Source organism: Lagopus leucura, unplaced genomic scaffold (assembly GCF_019238085.1).
Source record: "Lagopus leucura isolate 7727_CA_CO unplaced genomic scaffold, USGS_WTPT01 Super-Scaffold_100019, whole genome shotgun sequence".
Taxonomy (NCBI): domain Eukaryota; kingdom Metazoa; phylum Chordata; class Aves; order Galliformes; family Phasianidae; genus Lagopus; species Lagopus leucura.
In genome coordinates this window covers 385,944-405,578 of record NW_024962273.1, presented here as the reverse complement: position 1 = coordinate 405,578, position 19,635 = coordinate 385,944, and the positions used below count along the sequence as shown (strand labels likewise).

Here is a 19,635-nt window from a genome sequence, read left to right as displayed (position 1 = left end):
GCGTTGTTGCAGAGCCGTCGGGGAGCGGCTGCCCGGCTGCGGATGGCGGCTGTCGGGCGCGGCTGCGGCGCGTGCTGCGGTACGAGCGCCTCGACTCGCGCACGGGTTTCTCTTCTCCGTTTTGTTTTCGCCCGAAGCCGCCCAGCGCACGGTCACTGCTCAGCCCCGCTGCGGCGATTCGCACTCCGTCTCTTTGCCGCTGGCGAAGCTCTCCGCACGCTGAAATCGGCCCTGGCAGCGGCACGGAGCGGGGCACGGCGCGGACGGCGGCGCGGCGCTCCGGGCGCTCCGGCAGCGGGCGGTGCCGCGGGGCGCGATCCCGTCACGTGGAGCCGCCCCGCAGAGCCGCCCCGCTTCGCTCCGCACATGTGTCGGCCACGCGGCGGCCGCCGGCGGCGAGCAAAGGGCGAGCGGACACGCGGCGGGCGTGGCCGGGGCGGTGGCGGCACAGCCCGCGACGGCGGCCAATCCGCGGCTCTCGGTGGCGCGGAGCGGCTTCCGCGGCCAACGGGCGGCGGCGGAGGAGGAACGGCCCCGTGGGGGGCTGGGGGGGAGGCGGGAGGGGAGGTGGGTGCGCCGCGGGTGTTGAGCAACGCGCCGAGCGGGGCATTTAAGCCGTGCGGAGCGCTGCGGGGCTCTTCCCGGCCCCGGCAGCCCGCGGACGGAGCCGCTGCGGGCACTGTGGCCGCCGCTCCCGCTTTGGGTCGCCTTCGGCGGAGCCGTCATGACCGAAACGACACGTTACTCGGGGTGAGTCCCGGGCGGGTTCTGCGCTGCTGTGGCTGGGACGGGAAAAACGTTCTCTGGGTTTGTTTAAGCCCGATTTACGAAATCATTCTCCGTTGGTTGTTGCTTTACGTTTATTAAAGCACGGGGACAGGCAGGGCGAGCCGACATCCCCGCTCCCGCACAGTCCCGATTCTCAGTGCTTGCGTTGCTGGGCACGCGAATATACAGTTCCCGTTAAAAAAGCGTTCCGTGTGATGTGGCACAGCGTGTTACCTGCCGGGCGCTTCTGGCAGAGCTCCTCCAAAGGAGGAGCTGGGGCCGCCACTGACGAACTGACGACAAATACTGAGAAATCCCGTCTGCCAAAGACGAAAGACACGGAAGGGGTTACCGGCATCGAGAGCTGTAACGTGGACGACCCCCGTGTGGCAGCAGGGCTTGGCAGGAGGGCGGCTGCCCCTCATTGCCGCCTCGCCTCATCCCTGGCCGTGCTCCGCCTCCCCCGGGCCGCCCGCCCTCCCGCTGCCCCGCTCACCCACCTTCACCCCGTCTCCCCGCAGCGGTGGATTCGTCCACGTCAAAAACCCGCATCTGGAGGCGATGGATGAGGACGTCCTGTATCATTTGGACTTAGGAACGAAGACACACGACCTGCCGGCAATGTTTGGGGACGTAAAGGTAACCGGCAGGGGCCGAACCGGGCGGCGGCTTGCCCTTTCTCTCGTCGCACCGTGCTGCCGTCCCTTAGTGCGGCCCCCCGGCGGTGTGTGCTCCTGCCGGAGAGCAGCTGCTCTGCAGCTGGGGGTCGATCCGCTCCAGCATTTGGGCAGCACTGTTTTAGCGCGAACGCTGTGAAAACGTGTCCCTTTTCTCCCCACCTCCGTGGCCTCTGTGCCATCAGCAGCGCTCTCTAATTGCAGTTGATGCTGCTGATAGAATAAATTAGACAAGAAGCTAACATCTGGCTTGGCTCTGCTGTCACTAGGCGTACCGGCAGCTTACATTTGCTGAATGTACGGCAGTGGAGTTATTGCAGATTTTCTTGCCCTGGAAGCGATACCCAACCAGGTTCGGCGGCTCCGCTGCCCCGGCCCAGGCCTGCCGGCTCCGGTGCAGTGCCCTGCGCTGTTCCGAGGAGGCAGCATCCCGTTGCGGACCCCGCCGCGCTGCAGGCTGAATCGCGGTACCTGTTGTAGTCGACGCTGCCAACACATCTGCGTTTTACACCCAGTTCGTCTGCGTTGGCGGCAGCCCGAACAGGATGAGGGCATTTGCGCAGTTCATGCGCAAGGAGCTGGGGCTGGAGGGCGACGGAGAGGACCTGGCCGACATCTGCGCGGGAACGGACCGCTACGCCATGTACCGCGTGGGACCGCTGCTGTCCATCAGCGTGAGTGCAGCGCCGTGCAGCCCTGCCCCGTCCTCTGCTCTCAGCTTCTCGCAGAGTAAATCGGGTTGCATCGAGTCCAGCCACCGACCCGTCCCTGCTATTCATTCCAGCACGGGCTCTCAGCTCAGTTGTGTTCGCTATTTAAAAAACATGGTATTCAAAATGAGCGTGCAGGAATTTTGCTCGTGAGATGAGCAGTGTGACAGTTCCTGGTAAAAACCCTTCCCACCCTGCACAAACTATGAAGTGTGGCTGAAGGTATTCCCCTGACATGAGTTGCTTGGTCAGAACCTCCTCTGTTAGTGGTTACTCCCTGAGGACAGCACTGGGTGCTGGGCTGGCCTGCAGGGTGCCTGGGCCTGGGGTTGCTTTCATGGCAGGGATCCCATCTGATTCCTCTGACAAAGCCAAGTCCAACCTGGCTGAGGGAATCAGTCTGATATCCTGGGGATCAGCCCTGCAGGTGTTCTTTGGACCCTGCTACTTGCTGCCTTGGCTAAAAGAAAAAAAGTGGAGGCCTTTATCATAGGAAAAAAGGCCATGCTCCTGAGCATCTTGTACTTCTAAAAGCCAAGCCAAGAGCAGGTGGGTGCCTACAGTGGTGCAAAGAACTGAGATGGGAGGCATAGGAACAGGACAAGGGTCACCAGGGGGGCACGAGTTTTGCAGGGGCTCCGCCAGCCCCAAGTGGTGGCGTTGGGGCCACAACACAGCATTGAGGGCAGGAGGGGCCGGGAGCTCTGCCTGGGCAGGCTGCAGAAACAGAGCCCCCCGATAATGCCTGCTGGCCTCTGCAGTGGGAAGAGGGTGTGATGCTGAGCTCACTGCCGTCACCCATCCAGCACCTACAGAATGGCTCTTTCTTCTCTCAACAGCATGGAATGGGGATCCCTTCTGTGTCCATCATGCTTCACGAGCTGATCAAACTGCTGCACCATGCCAAATGCCGAGATGTCACCATTATACGCATTGGTACTTCTGGAGGCTTAGGTGAGCTGTCCCAGGACTTCTTTCTTTCCAGGCAAAAGGCTATTAGCAATTTTTTTCCATGCAATTAGTCATGTCACTATGAGCTTTTGCATTTCGTCAGGCCCCCATGTGTCAGATAACATGATACTTCATTCTGGGTTCAAACCCAGCACAATCCTGGTGACCAGCTTAGCAGAGCATGTTTTTGTTATGCCTGCTGGGGCAGCGGTGCTGCTCACATCTGCACGGCCTGGTGCCAGGGCATGGCTCTGCATCCATCAGCAATTAAAGTGCCGTCACTCAGCATGCTCCCAGTCATTCATCATGTGCTGATTCTGTGCACTTTACTGATACATCTGTGCCACCACACAAATTCCAATTATTCCCTCACATCTGCTTCACTCACTAAAAACCCATCGCACAGATACCTGCAGGTATTTGTGGTGCTGAAGCTTGCAGCAGATCACCAGCAACGGGGGCTCAGGCTTAGCCTCAGCCTCTGCTTTCCCAGGGGTGCAGGCTGGCTCCGTGGTGATCACAGACAGGGCGGTGGACGCCTGCTTCCAGCCGCGGTTCGAGCAGGTGGTGCTGGGCGACGTGGTGGTGCGGGGCACCGACCTGGACGGGGGCCTTGTGGAGGAGCTGCTGGCCTGCAGTAAGGCCATTCCTGACTTCCCCACGCTCGTCGGGCACACCATGTGCACCTATGACTTCTATGAAGGTAAGACGTGCTTTGGCTGCCCTTCCCCATGGGCAGAGCTATCTGTGCAGCCAGTCCTACGGGTTGCGGCTGTCCCACCGATGCGTCAGGATCAGTTCAGAGCAGTGTGCACCTTCAGAACATGCATTACAAATCCCAGCACTTAGCCAGGCCAAGAGTTCCTCTGCTGATGGGACGTGCGTGCACCTGGCACCTCGTTACATTCGTAGTGTCACCCGTATGGCTGGCACTGCTGTAGGTGGTGGTGGAGCAAAGGGAGAGCCCTCCAGAAGCTGCTGCCTGGCCCAGGTGTGGCATGGCAGTGTGGGTGCTTAGGGACTCCCAGCAGTGGGGGGTCGATGGCTTCGGGCTGCAGGGAAGCAGCCCTGGTCCATAGCCCATCCCTGCGGACGAGCCGTGCTCTGCTGCTCAGGACAGGACTGTAAGTTCATAATAGCCATGTCAGGAAGCATGTGACATTTGGGCAAACAAGCTTCGGTTACTCTGGAACTGTTTCCTTTTCAGAACAAAGTGCTCATTACAGAGTAGATGAAATGTAATAAATGAAGAATTAATCGACTGAAAACTATCTGTAAACCTCTGCTTGTGAATGCAACCATCTGTGTGTTCCTCAAGTCCACATTTTATTTAAATAGAAATTCATTAAGGGGATTAACAGTAGGAACAGCAACAAGATGCCACAGGTTCTGCTCACCCCAAGGAGTGAGACTGCACACTGCAGGAGGCTGCACAAGGTGCAGGGCACTGGCTGCAGGGCAGGTGTGGGGAGAGGAGGCCCGGGGCCAGGGGGCACCGTGTGCAGTGGGTCCTTGGGGACCTGTAGGGCTGATGAAGGCTCACAGGGAGCAGCACAGGGAGCAGTGCCTCTGAAGCTGGTAATGCCATGTGCAAACAGCTCCCACTGCCTGCTGCCAGAGTCAGTCCCTAAAAGAACTAAACCTAAGTTAAGAGGTTGTTCTCTCCCTGATTTTCTGCACAACTTGCTATGCCTCTCCCACAGTGACTTGGAGTTGTTTGAATTTAACCTGGCACACCTCCACCTGATGTGCATCACAGGCCTCGGAGAGGCTGCGACCATTCGTTCGCCCCAGCACAGTGCCAGATGCCTCCTGCTCGGCAGCCGGGTCTTCCTTTATACAGCGTAAACCTACACTGATTTTTTTTCTTCTATACAGAGACGTAGTATGCTGGCCTGGAGTTCAGGTTAACTGGGACATGAGTGAGGTAACTGTGCAAAAGAAAACTCGGTCAGCTCCAGCCAAAACATTGGCACTGCAGACAGCCTGGGTCACTGAGCCTGCTGCCTGCAAGGGCAAGCCGTGACAGTTCTGTTTCCTTTCAAGGTCAAGGGAGATTAGATGGAGCTCTGTGCTCTTTTTCCAATGAAAAAAAGTTGGAGTACTTAAAGCGAGCTTATGATGCTGGTGTGAGAAACATTGAAATGGAGTCGACGGCATTCGCTGCGCTGTGCGGGCTGTGCGGGCTGAGAGGTGAGTGCTGCCCCGGGCTGCCCTGCTCCTCCCTGCAGGGCCTGGGGCTTTGGTGTGTTATGAGCTGATGTGAAGGCCAAAATGCATTCCTAGCAATTTCCATTAGAAAAAGTACACTGAAACAAATGCCACGGCTCAATAAAAAAACAAGTTTGTTTCAAAAGGCCCAAGTACCTGTTGGGTAGAGCAGGAAGTACTGCCTCACCCCTCTTGTGGCCTGGGTGCACCCTCAGCTGCAGCGATGCAGCCACGTCCCAGCTCACCAGCCTCGCGCCCACCCCACACCTTGTGATGCCCCGCCTCAGGCAGCCCCCAGCAGATCCCAGCACAGCCCGGGGGCCATTCAGCTACCCATGCAACGCAGCACTTGGGCCTTCTTGCAGCTGCCGTGGTCTGCGTAACGCTCCTGGACCGGCTGGAGGGGGACCAGATCCGGGCGTCCCACGAGGTGCTGCAGGAATACCAGCAGCGGCCGCAGCGCCTGGTGGCGGCCTTCATCCGGAGACGCCTGGGGCTGCATGCTGCTGCAGGGAACACACGGCCTTCCAGCGACTGAGAGCACTGCCATCCCCACGCCACCGGGGGACCAACCCGCACCACGGGCAAGTGGACCTGGAGAGCAGGAAAGACAGACTGGGGGGCCGCGCGTCCCCAGAGCTGCAGAGGCACTGCTGCCTGCGAGCAGGGGAGGTGTAACTGCAAACACTGCTGTGCTGGTGTGGTGGGTGTCAAACTGCTGGAATTGCATCAGTGCTGCTCAGGAAATAAGAGCGTGCCCCTCTGGCTCCTGCCCTGTGGATGGAAGGACTGTCCTGCAGGGTGCCCTTGCCCCGTGCCCCTCATCAGGGGAACACGTTGCTCCTGGCGCAGTGCTGATAGCTGAGCAAATGGCACACACAGCTCATCTGCTCTGTGAGGGCTGCTGCTCCTCGCTGCAGTCAGTAGGGCTCTCGGACTCATGTGGCCTGATGAGCTCTGTGGGGCCAGAGCCCAGCCCAGGAACCCAGTGGGCAGGGAGCATCTCTGCCACCAACCAACAGGGATGCAGGCAGGGTCTGTGAGCACTGCCCCATGCTGTAAGAAGGCCAAACTGCTCGTGGGTGGGGTGGAAGGCATTGCACCGGGGTTACACATAGCACAGCCAATTCACCACTGACACCGCTTCCAGTTTTGAAGGCTCACTTACAAGGTTGCTTGCAAATAAATCTTGGTGTTTTTAGAACAGTGACTTACAGGATTCAAGAGTTCAGATAAATAAAAGTATTACATATTACGGAAACTCAAGATGGTATCTCTAATATTATTAAAAGGGGGGGTTGGACTCGATGATCTCTGGAGGTCCCTTCCAACCCCTACAATTCTGTGATTCTGTGAAAAGCACAAAACAGTTCAGCCTGAGGACACTTATCAGCATTCTCCAAGGGGCCATTTGTGCAGTACTCGGTCTCACCCCGCGACCTGATTCAGTGACACCTGAATCACAGAATCACAGAATGGTTGGGTTGGAAGGGACCTCAAGGATCATGAATCTCCAACCTCCCCTGCCACCCACAGGGCCACCAACCTCCACTTTTCATAGCAGCCCAGGCTGCCCAGGGCCCCATCCAACCTGGCCTTGAACACCTCCAGGGATGGACGGGGCATCCACAGCCTCTCTGGGCAGCTGTTCCAGCACCTCACTGCTCTCATAGCAAAGAACTTCCCCCTGACATCCAACCTCAATCTTCCCTCAACTTCAAACCTTTACCCCATTTCCTCCCACTGCATGGCCCCCTCTGATGGCCCACCTGGGTCCCACTCACCCTGGTCTCCCCACCACCTCACCCTCACGCTCTGCTGCAGAGTTCCCTGCAGCATCGCAGCCTCCCAGCAGCACACTGACTGCCATCACACTGGGTCAGCACTGGGAGCACACAAACTCCACTTGTTTCAGAGAAGGAGCCTGGTTCTGAGTTTGCCTTCCTGGACTTCAGTTTTCAGGCACAAATACTGATCTGAAGGCTAAGGAAGAGCAGGACTTGAGCTAGTGTCCTTCAGTCACCCGTTACTGACATGCAATTTAACCTGCAGTTCAAGCTCAGCTCTGCAAAGTCCAACGTCCACTTCAAGAACCTCGTGTACTAACCATAAGGTACCTGAGCTCTTAGTGAAAACTACTCCAGGAAAAGCAACACGATGTTTAACATTCTGCCCAATTTGGTAGGGGTTTGCTTTGCTGCAGCTGACACAGCTACAGCCCTGATCATTTGCTCTGCAGGACACAGCCACTTCTTTATTTTCTACAATGTGGTGCAGTTAAGACTCTTCAATCATTCCGCTTCTAACTTAACGATTACATTGGGAAATGTTTACTCTGTTGCACATTCTGACACCCCCCCAAGGTTTCGCATCAGTCAGTTAATGGCTTATAGGGCTCAGCACCTCCGTCTCTGGGAGCTCCTTTCAGAATGCAAACCATCCAGTACAGCCGCCTGCTTCCCAGGGATCAGAGCCAGCACTGCAGCCACTCACATTGCTCTTCTATACATACAAACCCAAAAGCACACATAAGCTCATGTGCACATAAGCTGGCACAAGCATTGTGTTTCTGCAGCAGTTGGTACCGCACCGACTCATCCTGCAGCTGTGGCATACTTGACTTTCAGGCACCAGTTAACACTTGAGCCACTTCTGACGACCAAAACTGACAGCTGAGTCGTACATCTTAAAGTGGAGTGACTTCATTTTCATAAAGATGTTGTTCTCAGGCCTCAGAATATCCAGCAGCTGAAAGTGAGTGGAAGGTCTCAGTGATGAAGCTGATGGTGGAAAACAGGGAAGAAGCAGGTGGGCCCTTGGCCACCTCAGATATCACCGAGCATGGCCAAAGGTGCATTAGCATGTATTAATGAGTCCTTGACAAAGAATGAATCTGTATGCCAGTGTGCTGCATAGGGACATCTGAACTGTTGCAGAGTAAAACCTGAACTCCAGAAGATCAAACTGCTCGTCACCTGGCCCGGTGCACCTGGTGAGCAATAAAGGAATGCCTCTTTCTAACACCACACTGGAGTTAGAGAGTTCTTCCCAGATTTCAGATGACACTACTGAGCCCATTCTCTGCAAAGCAGCACATGTGACAGCATCCACCATACTGCTTATAAAACAGAGCCCCTTTTTTCAAGAACGATTTTCTGCTTCGTGTAAACGTTGTTTCTCCATAAGCATCTCACTAGTTACTTACTAGAGACAATTACAGTTTCACAAGATTTTGCACCACTGAGATTGTCTTCTGGATCTGCCTTTAAAGGCGAGAAAAAAAAACACTGCCTTAAGTATGAGACCTTCTGTTTTTGGGAAGCCATCGGGAGGATTTATCCCTGGAGCCAATCTGGTCTCCAGAAGCAAAGCAGTGCTGGCCTCCTCTGCTGGAGCAACCAACAAGCTGCCCAAGCATGTGTTAAAAATACTGAGTTACCTCGAACAAGACACCAAATTAAAATGCACAAATATGCACTGAATTGCAACGAGACAAAATGCAGAGGATATTCAGCTTCCGCTGCTCTTGAGCAAGCAGTCTCTGCAGCATTTCAACCCCAAGCAAAATAACTCAGATTCACTTCAGTACTCAGATTACTTTGCTTCGATTTAAAGCTGCCCATTGCTGCAGCCTGCAGCACCCGCCCTCCCCTGGCTTTGTGATCCCTTCCTCAGTTCTCTGCTTCTGTTTTCACAGCCTCACCCACCCACACCAGAGCAAACCTCCCTCCCTGGGCACCAACCCCCCTCCTGAGGTCAGGATGCACTGCTACATGTTGTCAGCATTACCTTCAGTGCAAGGTGTGAAGAATGGAACATCGCCTGTCAGATTGCAAGGCGCTCGGTGCAGAGCTGCTGAACCAGTCATCAGGAAGGACGGCCTGCTGAGGAGGGCAGCAGCCAGCACAGCTCTGCAGACGGGCTCTGCTGGCAGGGCCTCCAACATCCTCACCTGCAGATCCTCCTTTGGGCAGCAAGGAATCACTGCTTCACAGGGCCTTGAGGATGTGTGTCCCATTAACGCCTGTAAAGCATCACAATATTAGGCTAATTAAGTTCCTCTAGTTAACTAGATATGCAAATACGGATGTTCAGATCTTTCTGACATTTATTGTCCTTAGGAACTCTAGGTTAAGCTCCTCGCTGTAACTTGTTTACATACAGAATACATTTTACAGCCATCTTATGTGAGGCTTGAAAATGCAATCAGTTACGAAATGAGATGACATCAATTTACTTTAATTGAAGAGGATCACACGCAGTGGAGTCCACTCCAAAATAAAAATCCCGGATCTGAAATGGCGTTTATAATGTATAATTCATTCTGAAACACTGCCAATACAAAATTGCTTGCATGACTGGTTTCCAGTAAGTACAACGCAGCAAACTGGTTTCTAAATATAGACAAAGGTTAAGTTCCTTCTGATCGTCATCAAGGAATAGCAGAAAGATCTTATAATTAAAAGAATCAAATTCTCAGGCAACCTGGAATGAAAGCCACGTGGGATGTATTTGTGCACCACGATACAATCTAAGTCACTGCAAAGCCTTTGGGGTCTGCATTGCCAATTAAAAACCAGAATTCCAAACCACGCTACGCAAATTGACCAGCAGAGTTGGCAGAGGTCTTTGCCATCAGTGCTGATCTCCTGCTGGGAAGAAATACGGGAATCCTGCAGCATGGGGAGTTGAAGAGCAGCCCACCAGAGCTCCTCAAAGCCTGCACCCAGGCAGGGCTCAGATGTTGCACCGAACGCTGTAAGGAAAGGCACGTCCTTTTCTTGAATGATTGCACACAGTGACGACCCAGCAGCTCCATGACACAGCCAGTGAGAATTTGTTGAGAGTTCTACTGTTACGGCCCAGATGACACCTCTGAAGCTTCTCTGCTCTTGACACACAAAGCGCTCTACATTTTAAACACTGTAGATTCCATGTCTCTTCTTGGAAGCTTCAGTGGAGGAATTTTTGGCAAAATCTCTTTTGCATAAAGTGTTTTATGAAGTCCAGCTTCTCGAAGAGCTAACTCGACACGAAGCCTGGGGTCAGAAATGATCTGTTAAAATAAACCACAGCAATGATGAAACAAAACCCTACTTTCCTCACTTGCACTGCAAGTAAAGATAAACTGAAAGGCTATTTGTGAATGCACATATAGACACATACATTATTATTTTATATTTATATTATTATATAATATAATACATATATATTATATATATATATTTATATTATATATTATTATATGCTATATATGTTTGAAACAGAAGGGTTCAGAAGGTGATTAAAAATGTCTTGGTCACAAACAGAGCCTTTGGAAGCGAAGAAGTTCACTGGTGAATAACTCACTACACATAGTTTGATATCATTCTTTTTAAGTACTAATGATCACAATCTGTGTAAACAAAGAGCTCTGGTTTTCAGTCCTCATTGTGGCTCAGTTCAAAGTGCAAATGAGAAACTGAGAGAACTCAGCCTGCTCAGGAAAAGGATTCTGACTTCTCTGATGTTCTCCATCAATGCAACCCTGCTTTCAGGACAAAACTTTTAATTCTTCCTGGGTTTTTTTGCCTTTTTCCCTATGGGATATTAGCACTTCAAATGCACTTAGGATTTTTTTTCATTGCACTGCTTAGTGACTGCATGGCAGTACCACTTCCATATCTGTAACAGCAAGTAAGGCCCAGGGAAATTAACGCTAAGATTTGCCATGAGGTTATCTGACAAAATGCACGGCCCCTTTCAGCTCCCTTGGCCGGGTGCTGGGTGTTGGCAGGAGCAGAGCAGTGCCCACGACCAGCTGAAGTGGGCAGCACGTTCTGAGAACCCACAAATCAACCTCACACGCACCTCTTCAGAGCACGCTCAAGCCAGGCTTTTCCAAACCTCACAACATCCATTGGATTTGGGTAAATTTTCTTAGCCAAACAAAGAGCCTTGCATTCGAAACCATTCCCATTCTGGAATTTGGAAATGATACTGACAGAAAGAAGAATGCTATTATGTAGTTCTGTGGCATAAAAGCTTTATTTTAGCATTGAATAAGCTGAAATGTAATGATGTCTATTACCATGCTTGCCCAGCACTTCCCTTTTTAAGACATTTTAGGGCTTCTCAGTTCCGAATGCATACACTGACAGATGGAGAGTAGTAAAAAAAACCAGAACATCTCTCCCTGTGTCGCTTAACTTCAGTTGAAATAGAGTTAGCACTGTCCTCAGCAGAGCAGGCAACCTGAAAACCACCTCACTGCTTACCCCTGACTGGTTTCTCCTTTAGCCAACGCAGTAAGGAGGACTTCCATTTCACGTCAGACACTTAGCACAACACCTGCAGGAGCAGGTGAATAGGAGGCACTTTTTAAAGTGAGCGTGTAAAAGCATGAACGGGGTGAGTTTAGAAATGGAGCAATAGCAAAGCACTCAGCAAGCAGTCGGCACCCAGCTCCGCATCCTCCCCACTGGTGGGAGATGTGGCTCAGGGACAGCAGCACAGCCCCTGGGGCACTGTGTGTGTGTGTGTGTGTGTGTGTGTGTGTGTGTGTGCATGCTGCTGTGTGCTGCAGCACTGCAGACTCCTGGGCACACAGCTGGCTCCACGCATTGCTCCTAAGGATTTCAGTTTCATGTACATTGTGTTCTGTGTTCTGCCATTAGCGTTACTGTTTCAGCTACGCACCCTTTACCACCTATTGTTCTCACAGTACGGTTGCATACAATAAAGCATGCAGTATAAGGACAGGCTATTACCTGCTCTTCACTGTATGTCTGCAACTGAAACAGCGGCTTCTGAAGAACAAACTCTTCTGTGGACCCAACGCCCATCCGAGCTTTAGATGCTGCAGTATCAGCCACCACTCTCGCTGGGTCTGGTTTTGCTACGATGGAAACCTAAAGCACACAAATGAAAACAAGCGTTACAGTCTGTGCAGGGGCACGGTGGTATCAGTAACACACAGCCCTTGAGAACACCATCGCTGACATGGTTTAGAACCTTAAACCAACCTGCCTCCATACATAAGTGCTGTAAAGCCAGAAAGTTGAGCCCAGAGCCTGTGCATCCCCCCAGGGGCACAGGACCAGGTCCCACCGCCAGCACAGCCCTGTGCTCTCTGAATGCTGCCAGCAGCACAGCTCCCAGCCAGGCCCTGCCAGCAACCTCCAAGTGCTGTAACACAGAACAGAGGGGAAGATGCAAGGTGTGAATGCAGGAAAACTGCCTCAGACCAAACACTGAAAACCACTTTGATGCAGTGAAACTCAGGGAGATTTTTTCCAGCTTCCCGATAGAGACAATTTAATTGCCTAGACTTCATATAGCACTGTGCATGACTGGTAAGTGCAGGGCTGCCACAGCCTGGAGAACTGCCTGCTACACGGGCAGGCTGCACACAGAGCACCTGCACACTGTAAATGCCAATGCCAGTCCTTACAAACTGAAATAAACCTGAAAGCCAAATGGCATTTCTATGAAGAGAGAGCTCATGATGCTAGCTCACAAATGCTGTGGGGAAATAAGCCTATGTTGAACTCCAGGTGACCAGAGGACAGCCCCTCCTGAGGACAAGCACCACTGCTTCGTGCCATAAGGGCAGTGCGTGGCCCTGGGTGCAAAGGAGACCTCAGGGGTGGTACGACAGCAGTGCCAGCATCTGCAGCTCTAGCACAGATTGACACGAGATCTGATGTTCACAGCCCATAACCAGAAGCAGCCAGCAGGCTCAGTTTAGCCCCGTCCATATTTCTGGACATCTCAGTGCACTTTAACTTCTTAATATTCTTCCTGTCGGTTACAAAGCATGTAAGATTTATAGCACGACAGAATCAACATTAACATCAGACCCGGAGTGCATTTTAGCTCCTTCATTTATTTGCTTGTGGTGTAACATTTTGTTTTACCTTCCATGTAGTATGTCAGCATGTGCTCTGTCTCTACTGCATCTGAAAATACCACACGTAAGAAATAGAAGCACCTTTTGTCGAAGTGCTTCCAGGCATTTCTCTTTCTCTTCTGCTGCACAGGCTTCTCGAAGGGCCTCCTCCTTTTTCTCCAGGATCCGCTTTTCCAGCAGCCCTTGTCTAAACTCCACCCTGTAAAACAGCATGCATACAAACAGGAAAACTGGTCAAGTTTCACTTTAAAGTTGTTACTTTCCAATTGAAAACTAGCCTGATGCTCTCTTATGCCCACCATCAAAATTCCTGACAAACGCAAAGAATGCCATTCCCTTTATATATTTTTTATAAGTTGGTTAACCTTTCAGACTTCATTTCTACAACCCTAGCTCTTCTCTAGCAAGCTTTAAGCTTTATAGCACCATTACTCACTTTTTTCCATTTTCTTTGCCAAGAAGAAATGTTCTCTGACATCTGTGTATGGCAGCACAACTGTTCCCTATAGCCCTTCTCATTTAAAGAAACAAATCCCTTCCAAGAAGCAAGAAAACTCATGAATTAAAAACTTTCTCCGAAGGAACAAACGGAGCTCAGCACAAATAGATCCCGAATCTTCACCTACAGCACTGCCTTCACTGGTCAGCTTCCTGCAGCAGGTGTTTACAGCCCTTGAGATACCACTGCCACCATACCACCATGCTTCCTTCTACTTCTCAGCCCGCTGCCAAAGTCTGTTTCTCACGAAGCTGCAGGACGTTCTGTGGTGCATCACTGGCAGCCTTTCACACAAGCTGCTGTTGCCACCGTTTGCCTTCAGGGAAGCACAGAAATAAGGGCTGCTTCAAGGCAGCAGAGCTGCTGTCGTTGCTCTCAACGTTTCGTTGCTCCAAGGAGCACACGTGCTGTGCACTGCACGTACTGGAACTGAATGCGTAGTTGTGCTGGTGGCTCCAAAAGAGCACTGCAGCCACAGCCCAATAACAACTACTGGGACAAATATGTTGGTGCTAAGAGAGCAGTACAAAGCAGCTCACGGATGCCCTGGAGAGGCTTTCCACATCCCTGTATGGAATAGAATAGAATCATAGAATCGCTCAGGTTGGAAAAGACATTAAAGGTCATCAAGTCCATCCACAACCCAACCATACTGCCCTAACTCTAACAGCCCTCTGCTAAATCGTGGCCCTCAGCACCACATCCAAACACTTTATAGAATCAACGCTCGCAATGGAAATCTTTACAGGTCATTTTTTTTTTCCCTGGGAGAAAATTTAATCAGATTTTCATATGCAGAATATTTAATAAAAAGCAGAAATATTCTTTGAAAATGACAAAATTATTTTATATCAAAAATCCTTCACTCTGCTTGAGCCGACTGCTACGAGTTCTAAAATACTCCAGTGTTATCAGATACAAAATTCAACCGCTTGGGAACTTCTAAAACTGAGGGCACTCATTCAGGCCTAAGCTCACACATTTTGCTGCAGGAGTTCTGATTCACATCAGGGTGTGAAGCTGCGATAAAGTCAAACCCAGTGTGAAGGTGCCAGTGACTGGAAATGAATAGCAAGGCAGCCAACAGGCAGAGTGGGGCAGCGAAGGGACCCAGAGTATTGTTGCTGTATAAAATTAAGTGAGATTGATTTTATACAAAGCTAAAAATTAAGGTATTTCAATACTCAATTTTGATTCTAAGTACCACTCTAAGTACTGATTTTAATGAATCTCCAGCTGAAAAACAAGCTGAGCTGCTCAGGCTCAGTAAAACCACCTTGAAGTATTGTGGGCACACACTTATGTAACTTTGGACAAGCAGAATTTCACTAAAACTCTGCTTCAACACAACACCTCATATATGTTCAATAGGAAAAAAATGGACTACAGCTTATTGGGACAGATACAGTTGGAATTGGGAGGGGAGGAGAAGGTTTATAACACAGGTGGCATTTTTGCATGTATCAGAACCTACCTTATTCCCTGTGTCAGTTCAATAAACACCTCATTCATATTTAAATCTCTGCTTTCAGTGGGCCACATGCAGACACGCAGTGCTCCCAGCATCTTGTTTCAGAGCCTTTACTCCTTCAGTTTGGTCACAGCCCTGGTTATCCAGCATCTCATGCTTACCCGGTGAGACCTGAACACAGCAGCAAGTCTGGGATATATATTTATATTCAATCATTATTTTATAAGCCCAATTGCTTAATTTGAAATTAAACACAGAAACAATTCGGGATAGGGGCAGAACATTTCTTGGTATCCGATTGCACCCATTAGAAATGCTCTGTGTCTGCCCATGCTGTATCTCCTTCTTGGAACAGCCAGCTGGCTCACACCAAATCTTCTCCTTTCCCAAAAGAGCCTGAGGACATATCAGGTCACAATTGCTGTGCTGCTCTGATCCATCTTTTACAATCAGCTCTGCAAAGACTTAAAGACGTGTTGTGTTCTGGAACAGGCTAAGCTTGTGAGGATACAATGAGTTGCTGTAGGACTGCAATTCTTCACTGTGAAATCACTACACCAGCACCCTGCCTTCAGTACAACACGTGCCTGATGCCGTGCCAGTAGCACTACAGCTCCTAGTAACAGAAACACCTCTCTGCCCCTATTTGATTAATATTTGTGAAGGCTTTGGAGATGAAAAGCACAGAGCATTAGTAATCTCCGCAAAGAGCAAGCATTTTCCTTTAAACTGTTTTATTTTGTACAGTATGCCGATTCAGGGAAACATAATGCTGAGCATTTGCTGACGTTTGATTCATAATAGCCTGAAGGTATGATTGTTTCCTCCCTGCATTCCTCAATGAACTGTGCCATTTCCTTATATTTTATCCCGCAGCGTTTATTACCATAAGAAAAGAACGCTCTCCAACTGCCTGGCACACTGCAGTGTACAGGTTTAAAGAAAAGTCATTTTCTCCTATTCTGCTCTGCTGAAAACTCAGTAATTCAAGCCCTGTATTTCCTCTGCTCTTGGCTAAAACCAGTGCCAGGTACGTTTGAGGCAAGTGTAGGAGTACTCCCAGCATAAACCTAAACTCAGCTGTCAGAGAGGCACCGTAGCAGAGTCAGATGGAAGCAGTGTTTCACCATGAATGACTACAATAAATTTCAGTCTTTAAAAGTCAACTGAACTACGTCTCTATTTTAATTCCATTTCCAGTCTGCTCACCTGGCGACTCATTTCATGTAAAAAGGCAAACTTTTGATTCGAGAGCAGTTATAACCAGACTGCATACAATGGTTTTTTAATGGTCCTCCTTCCTTCAGCAGGTCATTAGAGACCACATTCCACAGAGAAGACTTGGCACAGGTTGAAACACAGACAGGCTCAGCCCATTCATCAAACAAGCGAACAGCAGCTACCAGGAATGCGCTGCAACGTACATCGTTTGTATTTCAGTTCCACCCTTAGAAGCATTCTGGTTCCCACATACAGAAATCACCACCAAGATTTTCTCACTGGTATTGGTTAAAATCCTAAATGCAGTTTGCTTGAGAAGAAGAAAGCAAAGAGTTCCATGGAAATACTTGATCCAGTGCAGTAACATTTACTGTGTCAACAACTGAGAGCTCTTAATGCAGAGCAAGAGCAACAGCTTTTACTAGGTCTGAATACTCAACACTGAGTAATTATTTGATTATCTCAAAATTCAGGGACACAATTTAAGGTTCTCTGAAAGGATGATAAATGTCTTTAAGGCTGCAGATGCTTGATGTGCTCCCCTTGCTGCCTTCAAACAAAAACACACCTGATCAATATGGAAAATAGCACAGAAGGTTCAGCTACCCGTCCACAACACAGCGAGCATGAAGGGAGCTGGACTTCATGTGTGTGCCCTGCTTTGTTTGCAGCTGTTCATTGCTTACATGGCTCTGATGCTGTGACTGATTTGAATTAATTTAAAAGAAGAAATAAATTGCATTCAGAATACAGCCATGATGCAACCTTCACGTGTCAAGTGGGGAAACCACCAAACAGGAAGAAAAAAAGCACTTGATTTTGTTTTAAGGTGAAAGGTAGGGAGAACAAAACAAATTCTATTGTAAAAAGTCCCTACAGACAGTATATTCACATGTCATGTATCTTACCGTTCTCTGTCTTTAATTGCTTGTTTAGCCATTAATTTCCTTAATTCCTCCAAATGTTGGAGCTCTTTTTCTTCCTGTTCTTGCCACTTCAGCTGTTTCTCAGCCAAGTACTTTTTAACCTAGAAGTTGAACAAACAGTGAACAAACCAACGACCGTCCATAAGCCTAATTTCCAAGAAGAGTTCAGACACCTGTAGACAGGAATCTGTGTATAAGCCCAAGTTCAGCGGCCGAAAAATGTACTGTGTGTGCCATGAGTCTTTGATTACACTCATAACATAAAGCAGTTAAACCCACATAAGGTGATGGCACAGTCATGGCACCTTAATTTGGCTGTGGGAAGTAACAGTTATGCATACTGGCACCACAGCCCTCCAGTCAGTTCTCATATGGAAACCCCAACACGCTGCTGCCCGTGATCTCCTGTGCTTCCTGACCTTGTGGCTCCTGTCAGCACGAAGCACAGCTGGCCTGGCCTGCCTCTACCTGTTGGTAACACACAATAGTACCAACATGTAGTAATACAAGCCAGATTCCACACCCTCTCCATGACATACTGTTTTCTTTTCTGCATTACACTGAGCCCTCTGCTCAAGCCACGAAGAGCTGGGGTGACATGACAGATCTACAAGTGGTAACACTTGCAGTTTCTCTTTGCCAGCCACTCCTTCATTTCTACCTTTTCTTCCCAGTCGACTTGCAGGTACCAGAAGAAAAAGACAAGTTGGGACACAGAGATAATGACATGCCCTGATGTGCCTCAAATCAGCAACAAACAGAAAAACAGCCAGAGCACAGCATGGTGCATCACCCTGCCACAGGGCTCACTGAGGAAGCCCCGGACCTGTTAGAAGCAGTGGATTTCCTGGCAATTGCTGCAATCATCTGTGTCACTGACTGATCACACTGAATTTAGGCCTCTCCTGGAGATGTTAGCTGGAGCAGCAAAGTTCCTCCTCTTATGCAGTATACCTCGTGAAGCAAAATTTGTAACTGTTCTGGTTCAAAATAACACAGGTCTTCCCAACAGTGCTTCTATTTCAGCATTGCTAACTTACAAGTCACTTGTCTCCTTAGGGCATTCTTTATGCATGGAGAACATGAATACAAGGACTCCAGAGAAGCATTCTAATAAAAATGGTCATCAAATCCTGTTTGGAATACTTTTAAAACAAAACTCTCTCTTTTGGAATTATTCTGCATCCCACACTGTCTGAAGGAATTTTCATAATCTGAATAGAGGCCAATGGATATTTCTGAAATTCGGTATTTAAATACACAGGAAGAAAGTCTGTTCTGCAGACTAATTGAAGAAGCAGAGCATTTGTACCTACTGCCATTGTACCCCTTCTCAGATTTAGGAGTGGAGGCATCTGACGCAGCCTGCCCACCCGGTCACACTGATCACAAATATTCCATCTCCTGGTTTGCTGTCCCAGCACACAGAAGCGGCCACACGCCGTGTTTGCAGCCCTTCCCTGCAGCCCAAGATGTCATTTACTCAAATGAAACATACAACTGCTGACCTCAAACAGCTGCCATCCCATCTGCGCATAGGCAGAGAGCTGTTCCACACAGACATTATCCACAGGCAAGGGGAAGGTGGAAAATATATACAACTAGGTATACAACTATATGTACAAGTAAAATATTTACTCATGAAATTAACATTGCTGGCAGTCAGGTCAACACAGCTCACAGAGCCACCTGCCACTGTAAACACTGCGTGAGAGCAGACAGCTCTACAGAACAAGCCTTAATCACAGAATCACAGAATGGCCAGGGTTGGAAGGGACCTCAAGGATCATGAATCTCCAACTCCCCTGCCACATGCAGGGCCACCAACCTCCACATTTAATGCTAGACCAGGCATTTGGTTCTTTAACAAAAAGAAAAGTAGCAGCACCGTTTCTTGCAGCAAAGAAGCAAACTACCATTAGATCCGGACTCCCCTTTCTCTGTACCTCTCACTGTGGTGCTGGCAGTGGAACCACAGAGGCTCACCATCACACGTCCAGCTGAGCCCACTCACACGCTATCCATCAGACACAGCCAAAATGCCACCACATCTCACCCTGCAAACTCCGATATGGAAAGTGACTGCGGATAACAAACGTACAAGTTCTCATGATTTCTGCTTCCTGCTTGGCTCGTAGCTTTAAATCCAGAGCCTAAATGTGCAATAAGATATCAGCAAACTGCAATTACACAGAAATAAATGTCAGTGTGAAAAAAATCTTACGCACAATGCGGTTTTGTAACACAGTGCACATAATCTTGAAAAATTCCCCTGCGTGTATTTGTAGAAGTTCTGTTTTTAAAGTTCAG

General features: G+C 49.7%; 2 protein-coding genes across 2 annotated transcripts in view; one reads left to right on the top strand and one right to left on the bottom strand.

The window, feature by feature from the left end:
- Window positions 1-626: 626 nt before the first annotated feature.
- UPP2 (uridine phosphorylase 2) lies at window positions 627-6,583 on the top strand. Its single transcript, XM_042877688.1, has 7 exons — window positions 627-750; window positions 1,290-1,407; window positions 1,961-2,119; window positions 2,995-3,109; window positions 3,600-3,809; window positions 5,153-5,299; window positions 5,683-6,583. The coding sequence occupies exons 1-7, from the start codon at window positions 725-727 to the stop codon at window positions 5,853-5,855; spliced, it is 948 nt and encodes a 315-aa protein (XP_042733622.1). The 5' UTR covers window positions 627-724; the 3' UTR covers window positions 5,856-6,583.
- Window positions 6,584-9,360: 2,777 nt separating this feature from the next.
- Window positions 9,361-19,635, bottom strand: part of CCDC148 (coiled-coil domain containing 148) — a 31,727-nt gene continuing 21,452 nt past the window's right edge. Inside the window, exons 9-12 of the mRNA XM_042877890.1 lie at window positions 17,308-17,426; window positions 13,290-13,407; window positions 12,067-12,207; window positions 9,361-10,373 (exon numbers count right to left, since the gene is read on the bottom strand). Coding sequence (XP_042733824.1) covers window positions 10,227-10,373; window positions 12,067-12,207; window positions 13,290-13,407; window positions 17,308-17,426 — 525 coding nt within the window. The 3' untranslated portion in view covers window positions 9,361-10,226. The remainder of the gene's footprint in view (window positions 10,374-12,066; window positions 12,208-13,289; window positions 13,408-17,307; window positions 17,427-19,635) is intronic.

Bases quoted from the DNA above. Each gene is read 5' to 3' on its own strand.
- UPP2 (XM_042877688.1), top strand. From the start codon at position 725: ATGACCGAAACGACACGTTACTCGGG. The intron at 3,110-3,599 runs GTGAGCTGTCCC...CTGCTTTCCCAG, and splicing joins TGGTACTTCTGGAGGCTTAG to GGGTGCAGGCTGGCTCCGTG. The intron at 5,300-5,682 runs GTGAGTGCTGCC...GCCTTCTTGCAG, and splicing joins CGGGCTGTGCGGGCTGAGAG to CTGCCGTGGTCTGCGTAACG.